We start from the raw sequence: 14280 nt of genomic DNA, 5'->3' as shown, positions 1-14280 counted from the left end.
TCAATTTATTTTTTCCCTCAGTGTAGCTATGTGAAGTTGGCAACCCCAAATACTTCGATTGCCCAAGGTTAGCCAAGGAGAGCCCAGGATTTTTTTCGTTAGACCACCCTAAGTTCTAAAATTATAATTCAGTGTAAAAATTGTTTCTTTCGCACTGTGGTTCGTTTGCCACACGGTAGCTCAGGATATCCCAAATTCTCGCTATCCAAAACTTAGTTTAACAATAATTATAGAAGCATTATTATGTATTCAAATCAAAAACCACAAATAATATTTATTCTGTTCAGTGTCCAAGGTTTGCCAAGGCTAAACCACCATTTATTTTTGTCATCCCAACTCAAGTTGGTTACAAAGGCCAACTAGTTTCATTAATGTTTTGGTAAAAATAGTACGCATACACCACAGTGACCTTTTTAATTTATAATTTGGAGAAAGTAAACCCACTGGTGTGGGCACTGCGCTTCAGATGTTATTTGTTTGACTTTAAATTCTTACATGGTTGAATCCATATAACATTCCTGTCAAGAAGCTTAAGGGCGATTTTGTTCACTATTGCTCAACTTGGAGCAAACTCTCAAGTTGACAAACTTGAGAGTTGACTTTAACTCGAGAGTTAAAACAAAAGTTGAGAATCTATTTTGTTCACTATTTTTTTCTTAACTCTCGAGTTTAAAAAACAAAAGTTGGCCAACTTTCAGTTTTGAAAATATCCCTGGGATATTTGTGACAGCAAAGACAAATAATGTCAGTTTATAATCATCTTTTTATGTTTTTGTCATCAGTTAGAATTTTAATTAAGTTTGTGTTTTATTTTTGGTGTTCAAAATGTCGAAGATTTTTACTTGCGATATAGGTACGAGTACTATAGGGCAAGTTTAGGATTCGTAAAAAAAATCGAACTCGAGATAACAATTTTACATGACATTACGATGATGGAGAATGCCAAAAAAGTGGGTCCGGCAATTCTGTCTGTCTGTCTGTCTGTCTGTCTGTCTGTCTGTCTGTCTGTCTGTCTGTCTGTCTGTCAATCTGTCTGTCTCTATCTGGAGCTGCAGCCTAAACGAGTGAAGTGATTTTCTTCAAACTTGGTAGTTAGCAGTTTTAGGTGATTCCCTAGAGGGGAAATTGAAATTTTTTTTATGACCAAAACTAACGGTACCTGCCATATAACGGAAATAGAAAAGTTAATTTTTTTCAAAAACGGCTCTAACGATTTTGATTAAAATTTTTGTGTGTAGTGCTACACATAAGAGCCAACTTTTTAAATAAAAAAAATATTTTTTGTACCGTTATTAACGGTACCTGTCATAGAACGGGTTTTTTCATTTCTGAATATCTCGTACAACATTAACCCGATTTAAATGAAAATTTTTATACAAAAGTGTGTAAGTAAAGATAATATTAAAAATTTAGAAAATTTTCAAAAAAGCATTTTTGGATTTTTGAAAAATATTTCAAAATTTTTTTTTGAAAAATCAATTTTTTGAAAACGGATCAATGAAAAATTTTGAAATTTAGTTTTTATGTGTAAATTAATTATTTCTTCAAAATGGCATACCAACTTTTTTTTTGAAAAATGTTAAAAAATTTTTATTCATAAAAAATTATTTTTTTAAAAAACGGCTCCTACAATTTTCGAAAATTTTTTTCTAAAAATACCTTTTTATACAAGAAATAAAATGGCATATTTGTTTTTTGTTTTAAAATAATTTAAAACGGAGTTTAATTAATTATAAAAACAGATTTAATTTTTTTATACTACTTATAAAATTTCTTCAAAATATCAAATTTTAAATTTCTTGAATAAAAAGCTTTAACATTATAGTTACTTTAAGCATAAGAGCAAGTACGTGCGACCCCAGTCGTGCAATTTATTTATTAGTCCGATTGTACGTGCGCGCCGTTTTTCAAGAATTTCAAATTCAAATCATTTGATTGATTTGATAAAATTATATTATTTGTATGGCTGTCAGTAATATAAAATGCGGAGTAATTGAAATAAATGTAACTGGATAGATGTGAATAGCGTCGGAAATGGTCTTTAGCACCAGAAAAAAATGTTTTTTCACAAAGAAATGTCTAAATTTGAAGGTTTTAATAAATGTACATTTTAATAATATGTACATAAGAAAATAAATTGAACACGACCGACTCAGTTGGTATTGCCATGTTCAAAGGAGAGATCCTGAGAACCCCGTCAAAAAAGCAATATCATACAACGTTCCAACACGAAATAGAAAGAAAGGTAGGCCTAAAAACTCCTGGTACAAGCAAATGCAAAACCACCAGCATTCAGTTGGCCTTAGAAATGGAACAATACAAAACCGGGAGGCTTGCCACCGATTTCTGAGGTCAACCCGGCGAACCCCACAGGCGGATCACTAGTGTGAAGCAGTTACGTGGGATAGTTATGATCCCCTCGACATCGAGATCATAACAGCGCCGAGAAAAAGGAAGAAGAAGAAGTACATAAGAAGATAAATAATGCAATTCTTTCTCTTTAAATTTGTCTTTGTTTTCGTTTTGTTTTTGCATCATATTTTTTTCTATGAATTTGTTCTTTTCCATGAGCAACATTTTATATCGATACCACTAAAAAGAAAATGTTATTTTTCGATTTTTTAATTCGGAACATTAATTTTTATCACAATAACTGCCAACAAAATTTTGACAGAAAAATAAAAAAATAATAATTTTAAAGCAAACTCTCAAGTTTGGTCAGCAAACTTCTACTTTTTCCGGAAGTTGAGAAAACCGAAAGTTTATAAACTCTCGAGTTGAGAATCGAAAGTTAAAAACGTCAACTTTGCGTGAACAAAACAAAATCCAGAAGTTGAAGATAAAAATCCTCAAGTTATGCTCTACTTCTAGTGAACAAAATCACCCTAAGTTGATTTGTTTTATTTCGCCTTAAAATTCACATATACATATAAATATTTTTTCAAATATAAAAATCATAGATTTTTTAGTTTCCCATAATAGGGCAAGTATTGGTTTCGTGTCGAAAAAAAAATTTGAGGTTTTAATCAAAACCAACATTACGATGATGGAGAATTCCAAAAAAGTGGGTCTCGCAAACCGTCCGTGCGTCTGTGCGTCTGTACGTCCATCTGTACACATTTCCACAGCCTAAACGCGTGGATGGATTACACTGGTTAACAAGGGTTCTGTTGCCGGAACAAAAATATACTTTTCTGAAGGTTTTTGGTGTGCTGAACTCGAATCCGAAGTCAAAAAAATTCTAGCAGCTCCCGTTTTTGAGATATTACCGTTAGAAAATGCAAAAAAACGTTTTTTTGAGTTTTTCGGACCTTATTCTATTGTATAAGGAAAATTGTTTGAGCATATTTAGTAACGGTTTCTATAAGAACTATTTCCCATCTTTCGATACCTGTTTAAATCTTTTCAATATCTTATGTATTGCCCGAGATATCTTAAACTGAAGTCAGTGGGCTTGGCTTCATATATCATAAAGAAGATAATGACATTATAAAATTTTTAAAAATATCAAACAACTGAGGATATCTCGGGAAGTAAAAAAGATATCGGAGAGATTTAAACAGATTTAAAAAGGTGGTAAATAGTTCTTAGAAAAACCGTTACTAAATATGCTCAAACAATTTTCCTTATATAAAAGAATAAGGTCCGAAGTGCTGCACTTTCTTACGGTAATATCTCAAAAACGGGAGCTGCTAGAATTTTTTTGACTTCGGATTCAAGTTTAGCACACCGAAAACCTTCAGAAAAGTATATTTTTGTTCCGGCAACAAAAAAAAAGTTTAATTTTGTAAACCAGTGTTATCTTCAAATTTGGTACAGACGATTTTTATGGAATTCTGAAAGTTGTTTTTTTTGGTTTTTTGAAGTTATACTTCTTATGGGAGAATGAGTATGAAAATTTACTTTTTGATAAGAATGTCAAAGGGATTATGACGCGATCACCCTGGGTAGCAGAGCTGTCGTTTAACCTTTAGAGTAGGCAGTACTTTAGTATTTAAAAATGCAGTACGCCGCAGTACGGCAAACATAAAACACACAACACGTTGCAAGTTACATGTTTCATGTGGCAAGATGCATGTGGCAAGTTGTATGTGGCAAGTTGCATGTGGCAAGTTGCATGTGGAAAGTTGTATGTGGCAAGTTGAGTGTGGCAAGTTGCATGTGGCAAGTTGCATGTGGCAAGCTGCATGTGGCAAGTTGCGTGTGGTAAGTTGCATGTGGGAAGTTGCATGTGAGAAGTTGCATGTGGTAATTTCCATGTGGCAAGTTGCCAGGGTTGCAAAAAGCTCACATTTCAGCTCAGCTCACAGCTCAGCTCAAATTTCTAGCTCACTTTTGAGCTAGGTACCATAGCTCAGCTCATTTGAGCTGAGCTGAAAGTTAGCGCCCCCAACTTCCAACGCCTATATCTCGAAATTTTGAAGAAAATGAAAAAAAAAAATGTTTTGATGCCAAAAGGTAGCGGGGATTTTAACCTACATTTGGGTACAACTCTCATCCCTGTAGGTCCACGCGTTCTCCAACAGGGAGAACTTAAAAGTAAAAAAAAAATTGGCACGATTCTGAAAAAATAGGCATGATGTGGCGGTTTAACATGGAAGGCGATTTTTTAAAAATCTGACAATGTGCAAAGCGTAGGCCCATGACACAAGCTATCATTTGGCATCACTCCCATTTTCGAAAAAAAAATGTACCCCAACTTTCAAACGCAATTTTCTCGGAATTTTGAAAAAAGTCGAAAAACCGGATTGTACCGGAATTTTTTTTTTATGATAAAAAAAGAAAAAGCTATTTTACTAAAAAACTAGAAATATATTTACTTTTAAAGAAACCAAGAGAAAAGATCACGAAAAATTATCTATCTTATTTATAAAAATATCCATGTCTTAAAATAATTCCATTAATAACTAGAACCAAACATCTTAAGCTATGGTGTTTTATAAAAGTTTAAAATATCTTCATAAATCATTATACTTTCCAAATAAAAATCAATGTATCCTCTCACCCATCACAGCTCAGCTCAGCTCACTTTACCTTAGCTCACCCAACAGCTCAGCTCAACCATCAGCTCACTTTCAGCTCAGCTCAAATGAGTTGAGCTATGGTACATAGCTCAAAAGTGAGCTAGCTCAAAATTTGAGCTGAGCTGTGAGCTGAGCTGAGCTAACTTTTGAGCTTTGTAGCAACCCTGCAAGTTCCATATTGCTACTACTAGTGCTGAAGCACACACCATTCTCATAAAATTACCATATCGCACATTTTATGCGCAATTCATTTACTTTCGTTAACCATATACCGTACGTTCTGAACCGCACAACATGATTAAATTTCACAGAATAAATTGAAAACTACATGGACGCAAGGAGGATGAAAGAATTAATTTATTATTCACTTGATAAAAATGTAAAAAAACTAAGTGTGGATTAATTACTTAATAATAGAAATTAAAAATATCAAATGAAATTCATTTACATATACTGAATGAGAAGTATAACTTCAGTCGCGTGTACATGTGTACACACACTCTTTTTTTTATATCTCGCTTAGAAAGTGTACCTCCCATACAAATTTTTCAATTTAACCAAATAACTCGAAAACGGCTCTAACGATTTTGATTAAACTTTGCAGACATAATATTCAAAGCTATTGCAATAAAACTGATTTTTTATTTTTTCCAAAAAAAGTCAAATAAAAAAAAAATTTTTTCAAGGGTAAAAATTGACTGATTGAAAAATTGAAGAAAATATTACTTTTTTACCCAACTTAGTACTAAAAAATTTTACATGACTCTAATTCAATGAGCCGTAGTGTACAAAAAATACACTACGATGTTTCGGCAAGTTGCCTTAAAAGTTGGTGTGTTCAATTCTCTTTTCAAAATGGTATAACATTGTTGGGAATATTTCATAGATAACCGAGATAAAATTTTTTTTCTTAAGAAATCCGACTTTTTTATGAGGTAAATTTTCCATATTATTCAAGTTTTGTACCCTTTCAGAACCTTTCAGAATACAAAAACTTAAATAATATGGAAAAATTACCTAAAAAAAAGTCGGATTTCTTAAGAAAAAAAATTTTATCTCGGTTATTTATGAAATATTCCCAACAATGTTATACCATTTTGAAAAGAGAATTGAACAAACCAACTTTTAAGGCAACTTGCCGAAACATCGTAGTGTATTTTTTTTACACTACGGCTCATTGAATTAGAGTCATGTAAAATTTTTTAGTACTAAGTTGGGTAAAAAAGTAATATTTTCTTTAAAACTGATGCAGCTGAGTTAAAATTTTTGAATGCATTTGATAGCAGGGTTATTCAAGGTTCCATAACAAAAGAAAAAAATGAGAAAAATTAAGATTTGTAGTCACGGCACATGAAAAACCGTCACAGGGTGACCAATTTTTCGACTTTTTTTCAAATGCTCATAACTCCCAAAATATATGGCTGCGATTTTTTTTATTATTTTTCTGATAACTGTCATCACCTATCCTATCTACCGTTTTCGTTTCCACGTAAACTTTTGGGACACCCTGTATACTTTTTCTCAATTAACCATGAATATCAACAAATGAAATCACTTTTTTTGTAAGCCACCCTGAGTTCAAAAATTATGACAAAAAAACCTTTTTCAAATTACCTTTACCAATTTCTTATAAAGCAAACAAAATTTAATAACGGTTCGACGTTGAAGGGCATGAAGTCCAATAAATTGTATTTTTATAATTTATTTACACCTTATTATGACTTCATTTGAGTCAAATAAAGTCATAATAAGGTGTAACTAAATTATAAAAATACAAAAAAAAATTGTTTTCAGTGTAAATTTTTGACCTTAACTATTTTGTTTGTGCACCTTTTGTCCAAAGTTTTTGTTTATCCACCCCTCAAAAAAATTTTAGAGCAAATTCGTTATAGAAAGTCTGAAAAACGAAAAATCGTATAAAACTCTCAATTTTCCCAAAATCCCCTCTGTTTAAGATATATTCACAATAAAAAATTTGCACTGAGCAATTCTTAAGTCCCCGCGGTGTATGTAGGTACTGAAAAATTCAAAATACTCTAAAATCCCCAAAAATTACTTTTTTTTTCAAAAATGTATATTTCTGTCGATTTTACTTCGAGTTCTTAACATACACAAAAAATCGTCGTTTGTCTACCCTACGTTTAGCAGGTATTGAAAATACATAATTTTTGAACTAAGGGTGGCGTAGCGAAAAAATGTGGTGTAATTTGTTGAAATTACTATTATTGAGATATTAATTGAGAAAAATTTTAAAAAGTACAATTAGTCCAGTCAAAGCGTCATTTGACCTACCGCACAGAGGCACTGTCAGTTTTTATTTCATGGATCGATAGGGGTATATTTAAAAGGCTTAAACCCAATTTCTCACAACGTGATCATTCTTTCTAGCGGAGTTATTAACAAAAATGCTTTTTTTGGGGTATTTTACTTCTAAGCGAATAACTTAGCTCCAGTTTGTTGTAGACCAGATAAACATACATTCTCTTCCTTATAATATTTTCTATCTTTGTATGTAATTTGATTGTATTTAAGTGAGGTACTACAAAATGGCAGCCAATTAAAGTCAAATTCAAGTTGTTAAAGAACACATTTTCGTTTTTATTTCGAAAAAAGCTATATTATGGTTAACATTTTTTATGGTTAACATTAGCCCTCGTTATTACCTGCATTTTACAGCAGAAATCAACTCTTTATCACCAAAGATGACCAAGAAATTGATAAATGAACGCAAGTAAGACCGGTGCGAAAAACACCCAAAAATAACGTTTTATATAATAACTCGGCTTCAGGATGTCCTATGGCAAAACATTTTCTACATTTACAACATTTTCTATCGGTTTTGTGCACATTCTTTTTGTTTAACCAAATAAAACATAAATAATATTAAGTCGAAATCTATTTTTTGTTTAGCAAGTTCTTGCTTTATTATTTTGCAAAAGGTGCAAGTATTGGCTATTAAAATAAAATACTATTGTAGTCCTTTAAATTATCTGCAATTAAAAAAAAAAAATAGCTCTGTACGACTCACGGAAGCCGAGCACTAACAGTGCCTCTGTGCGCAAGGTCAAATGACGCTTTGACTGGACTACAGGTGTTTAAAATTTTTCATAAAATATTTTTTTCACATTTTGCATCGCAAAACGAATTTCAATATTTTTTAAAAGTTAAAGTGCAACAGCTATGAAAATTTTTAAATGCTCATAGTTTTAGTCAATTATTGTAGAAAATTATAAAAAAATAAATTTATAAAATTCATTCATTCGTGGTTGTGGTGAACGAAAACGTAAAATGATGAAATTTAAAATACACTGAACGAAAAAAAGCTAATATTTTCTAAACTGGTTGCGAAGAAATTTTTTCTATTTGGTTTTAGTACAGTCATAAGTTTAGCTATCAGTGATTTGTGAGATATTGGGCCACCTTTTATAATATGATTTATGATTTTAAGGTATTTTGTACCGCCTGATCGAATAAAATTAACACCAAAATGTCTTCACCATCATGCAAAAATTTATTGGACTTATAATGAAAAGTCTTTTACTTAAGGAGCAAGAGTCAGAATATTATTAATTTGTCTTTGAAAATAAATGGCAGGCTGATGAAATTTTATATGGACGTTTCATATACCATATCTAGACAAAAATAATAAAATATGCGAATCAAAATATTTTGGGTTAAAGTGTGTTTTTTTTTGTGAGAAAGACCACTTTTGAAATAAATTGTTAACCGTAGAATCTTATATACACCTAGAACCTAGATACTTTTAAAACAGTAATTGCAGTTCATTTAAAACCCTTCAAATTACTTAACTGATAAGATACATTTTATGTATGATGATATTGAGTCGTTTTTCAATGCATTCTTAGTTAAATTAAAAATAAGATCTCACCTGTGGCAGCTGTCTCTTTTTGGGTGATCCCGTTGGTGTGGCAGTTGCTGAACGCGATTGGAAACGTTGTTGTGACGATGATGACGTAGTATTGTACGATGACGAATGAATTGGAAGAACTGGATAATCAATGTATCGATCGTCTGGTGGCGATAATGATCCACGACGCGGACTGCTGCTTCGATAATAGTTACTATGGTAATTATCACTTGGAGCTGCCGAATGACTTCGTTGTCCAAGACTCATGCCACCACCGCCATTACGACGTGAATATTGTGCGGATAATGTCGCCGGAGGCTGTTGTTGCTACATCAAATAGAGAAATTACTTATTTATTTAGATTTTCTATATACATTGTATTTTACTAATTTCGTTGGAACAGAAATATTTTTTTTCTTGGAATAGTGATATATATATATATATGAATTTATTGCATTAATTTATTAATATTTATGTAAAATTGAAACAAAAATATTAGATAAGTGATCTTTTGAAAATTCGAAAAAATTTCTTAACTATAATAATATTTGAGCAATCAATATTGAATTCAGGCAAATGAAGAGAAGTAAAGAAAACTTAAAATTATTTTTAAATTACATATACACTTGAATAATAAAAAATGCTTAAAATTCTGAAGATATACATTGCTGAATAGAGGAAGTTTGAACAGAATAAAGAAGTACATTCTTGATTTGATGCAGAAAAGTTTTTTGTTTTATTTTATCACTTATACTTTGACTCTGACGTACATACTTTGAGGACGAAAAGAGTGGCAGCATTAAAGTTGAAGTTTAGTTTGATCGAGTTGCTGTAACACAATATTTGTTAAGCTCTATGAGTACTATCAAGCGATATTTTTTGACTTGTGCTACAATTTTTTAGCTCTACTTAGAACAATAGGTAGATAGACCTTCAACCTTATCAAAGTATTGTTCTTTTATTTGTACCGATTTATGTTAAAAAATAATTGAAACTAATGCATTCTTTTTAAGAAATGAATTTTGCCGCTATATATAAAATGTAAGGTACAAGGTACTCACTTTGTGGTAAAGTTTTTAACATTAAAAAATAAATTATAACTATACAAAGACTTAATTCTCATTCTACATCAAATGTATTCACACTATTATGATTGTCAATTGAAAATGGATAAAAATTGACACTATCCCATTTCTAGTTGAATTCAAACGCAATTAATTTTATTAAAAGATATAACAGCCATCACAATTCTCTATGTACAATATTTTTTTAACCAATTTTAATTATATGTCAGTCAGCTGCCATTATCAATGATGAAAGGATATTCCAAAACAAGCTGATTTAGCATGAAAAGTCAGTTAGGACTGCACAATTTTTCCTTGAAATAAGATCAACCAATGTTGTTCCAATATGTATGAATCAAGTAATCAATGTAGTTAATATTAATCTGATTGGAGGGGCGATAAAAGAATAAAAGATTTGTTTTCCCCAGTACTTATTCATCTAGCGAATTCGGGATATCTCGTGTACTACGCGGACTGGAGTTCCATCTATAATATATGCTTTATAGTTGGACAAGGTTCTTAGAAACGAAGAATCTCAAAAATGCTATAATACCTGGAAAATGCTTGAATACCTTGAGAGCAAGGTATTAGTCCATATAAAAAATAAAATTTTAAATTTGTATGCGTTTTGACAGTTTTCTAATTTTTAAGGGGTCTGAGTACATATTTAGCAAAATTTTGACTACAGCAAACAAATTATCGTCAAACTTGTAAGAGAGGAAGTTTTTCGCACTGTCTAAAAACAAAATCAGAAATGTTGTATCAATTCATATTTTTGAGAATTGTTATTGAAAATCTCTTGAAGATTCTAAGTCATCTCAGAGGTCTATAATAACATACAATTTGTGAATTCACCAAAGTAAACAATTATTGAGATAATTTAGTGGCGGAAAAATGCTATAAAAAACCATGCAGATAAGAAAACTTTTTTGAAAAGTTTAAAATTATCATTAAAAAGAAAGATGAGTTCACTACTGTACTCACCCCGAACGTTTCGCTTCAAATTGCAATGAGCGTGGTCACCGGGAAACTGCCAGCGAGATGTTATAAGCGATTTTGGCTACGCAAGTTGTAGCGGGGCGTAGGAGGTTACATGTTTTGTTGTAGGCTTGAGAGTTGTGAGCAAACCGTACTCACTGTATCCTTGTTGGTGTGAAGCGGCAATTGTATAGAACGTGACGAGTTAATTAAAGGGTCCCACGTACGAGATAGCTTAAAATTGATTGAAATTTTGATGTCGTATATGCTCACATATGGCAGACTTTTCCCTTTGCTTTTTGCTAACAGCGCTAATGTGCTCTTTCAGGCGTGTAGCAATACTCCTCTGAGTATGTCCTACATATGAAGAACCACAGCTGCATGGTACTGCATACACTCCGGGTGTTTCGAGGGGAAATTGATCTTTTGGTGATTTTGGGTAAGTTATCACCTTTTTGGGTGGTAAAAATAAGGATTTTACACCATATCTCCTTAAGATTTTTCCCACTCTGTCGGTTACACTCTTTACATAAGGCAGGAAAGCTTTTTTGTCGAGTTGGCTCTCTTTCTTTTCCTGTGACGAAAATGGCTTCCACGATCTTTGCTTTTTACTATAGCCATTCGCTTCTAGGACTTCGTCCAACAACAAAAGTTCTGTGCTGAGATGATCGCTGTCACAAATTCTATGAGCACGTTGAAAAAGTGTGGAAACTACGGATCTCAAATATGCTGGATGGTGGTCTGAGTCAGCATGAAGATATCGGTTAGTGTGGGTGCTTTTTCGGTAAACCGTGTGTCCTAGGGAGACATTTTGGTTGCGCATCACTTTTACGTCCAAAAATGCAATGGAACCTTCTTTTTCTTTTTCCATTGTAAATTTTATTTTTGGATGTAGTGAGTTGAGGTGTTCTAAAAAATTCAAAATGGCGGAATTTTTGAGAATGCAGAAAGTGTCATCCACATATCTCAGCCAGACTCTTGGTTTTTCTATAGAACTGTTCTCGAAATTCTCCATCCAAATATCTGCAATCAATGGATCTAAGGGCAAGCCCATAGCGACGCCATCTTTTGCAAATAAAATTGTCCGTTGAAGCAGAAATAGCCCGAAGAGAGACAGAAATCCAAAAGAGGCAAATAGTTTTCATTGATGCCGGCGGTTGAGATAAGCTCTCGGATGATGACAAGAACTTCCTGCACTGGCACATTCGTAAAAAGTGACTCAACGTCAAAACTCACCATCATTTCTTCATTTTCTAATCGTAAACCATTTAAAATTGACATAAAATGAGCGGAATCCTTTATGTGATGTTCAGACGAGCCAACCAAAGGTTTAAAAACGTCAACTAAATGCTTTGATATCAGATAACAAGGTGAATTTATTTGACTCACAATAGGCCGCATTGGATTCCCATTTTTATGAATTTTTGGTAACCCATACAACTTGGGTGGCTGCGTACATGATGGAATAAAGCGTTTGGGTGGTAAAATCGCTTTATTTTCATTAATTAATTTTGTCACTTTTCTTAAAACACGCGCTGTTGGGTCGTAATTAACAGGTAAATAAATATTTACATCTTCTACCAAAACATTCATTTTTGATAAATAATCGCAACGATTTAATACGACCGTTGCGTTACCTTTATCAGCAGATAGAATGAGTATGTTCTCTTCTCTGCGCAATTCATTCAAAGCTAACATTTCTTCTCTACTTACATTGCTTGCCGATGGTATTTTTGTTCGCCTGCTTACCATGAGCGCCTGGTTCGTGAAGCGATCGAAATAAAACGACATCAAAATTTCGGGACTACAGTTTTAAGCTATCCCGTACGTGGGACCCTTCAATTAACTCGTCACGTTCTATACAATTGCCGCTTCACACCAACAAGGATACAGTGAGTACGGTTTACTCCCAACTCTCAAGCCTACAACAAAACATGTAACCTCCTACGCCCCGCTACAACTTGCGTAGCCAAAATCGCTTATAACATCTCGCTGGCAGTTTCCCGGTGACCACGCTCATTGCAATTTGAAGCGAAACGTTCGGGGTGAGTACAGTAGTGAACTCACTTTATATTTTTATATATCTTTGACGCCGGGTACAAAGGGGTTAAGTCATAATTGATAGTTTGCCTGAAAATGTGAAGTTGAGCTAATCGATGAACTTTTGAGCATTGATCCTCTTATTTTTATAGAAAAGAGTTGTTCTAAATTTATGTTTTTGATACCAAATAAAAGAGAAAAAAGAGGTTATTCTTATTTCATCGAAACCCTGAAAGTGCAATTTTGTGACTTAACCCCTTTGTACCCGGCGGCAAAGATATATAACGCGGATAATCCGAAAACCCTAATAATGTCATGTGTTAACAACCGCGAAAACCTTAAAAGTCGTTATTTGGAATTTGTGTTAACAACAAATTATAAGAAACCTGACAAATTTGAAATAAAATATTTACCCTCATGGTTTCGTTTTTCGCGATTCAAAACAAAAACTAAAAAGTCGTTTCGTCTGATGAACACCCTATTGTTTTACTTAAAGAAAAATTAGCTTCGCCAGAAAGTTGTCTAAGTACAAAGGAGATTTTGTAAAATTTTTACGAGTTGCTCAGACTTTCAAATTAAATAAATTTTCTTATTTTTCTGCGCTCCGCGAAACAAGATGTGAAGCACTCTACACTCGATATTGATGTTTGTATACACTTTGGTAAGGCAAGTGCGTACTTTTTTTAAACTAAACACGTCAACTTCGGTTTTTCTTCTTCAGCATTGTAAATTATTTATATTTTAATTTATTGTTTGTTTGTTTAATATTTTTTAAACAAAGTTTCAAACCTGATTATGATAACTTTGTCCAATGCCAGAAACTGTGCGATAGTCACGTGTTACCATACCAGCCACTCTTTTTCGACCTTGTGGTGACATATCACGTCGCGAACGACGTTCATGTAAATCAATCTGAAATTTTCAACAGTAAAATAAAAAAAAAAAAAGGAAAAAGCAGGTGTAAATTTGAGTTTCTTTCAGTACAAAAATGGTTGTGAAATTGAACAGGGGAAAGCTAATTACTATAAAAAAAAAAAATGTATCGTTTTTATAAGGAATTGGATTTTGAATAAAGCAGTAGGATATTGTTCCGTTTCCTAAGTCATTTGATATACCTATTTTAAATTCAGGTATGTGCAAAAATTAAAAATAGTAAACTAATTACAAAGCAAAAACAAAACAACAAGTTTTAAACATAATTCTATTCAAAATGCAAACATCCATAGATTTTACTACGTAAAAATATTTAAGTATATTTATTATATTCATTTTGTGAACTTTATTGGTTCAATATTAAATTGATTGA

The 14280-nt window shown here is 32.5% G+C and overlaps 1 protein-coding gene across 20 annotated transcripts in view; it reads right to left on the bottom strand.

The window, feature by feature from the left end:
• Positions 1-14280, bottom strand: part of LOC129913228 (regulating synaptic membrane exocytosis protein 2) — a 202312-nt gene that overhangs the window by 45794 nt on the left and 142238 nt on the right. For 17 of the 20 annotated variants that reach the window (XR_008772010.1, XR_008772009.1, XM_055991790.1 and 14 more), the window contains 2 exons: positions 13764-13886; positions 8914-9219 (listed from right to left, as the gene is read on the bottom strand). Coding sequence is in view for 18 of the 20 variants with exons in the window: in XM_055991790.1 (XP_055847765.1) it covers positions 8914-9219; positions 13764-13886 (429 nt within the window). In the remaining 2 variants the exon portion in view is untranslated. The remainder of the gene's footprint in view (positions 1-8913; positions 9220-13763; positions 13887-14280) is intronic. The other 3 variants (XM_055991798.1, XM_055991801.1, XM_055991807.1) reach the window with 1 other exon arrangement.

Source organism: Episyrphus balteatus, chromosome 3 (genome assembly GCF_945859705.1).
Source record: "Episyrphus balteatus chromosome 3, idEpiBalt1.1, whole genome shotgun sequence".
Classification (NCBI taxonomy): domain Eukaryota; kingdom Metazoa; phylum Arthropoda; class Insecta; order Diptera; family Syrphidae; genus Episyrphus; species Episyrphus balteatus.
The sequence above is the reverse complement of the archived record's forward strand: the minus strand, read 5'-3'. Positions and strand labels throughout refer to the sequence as shown.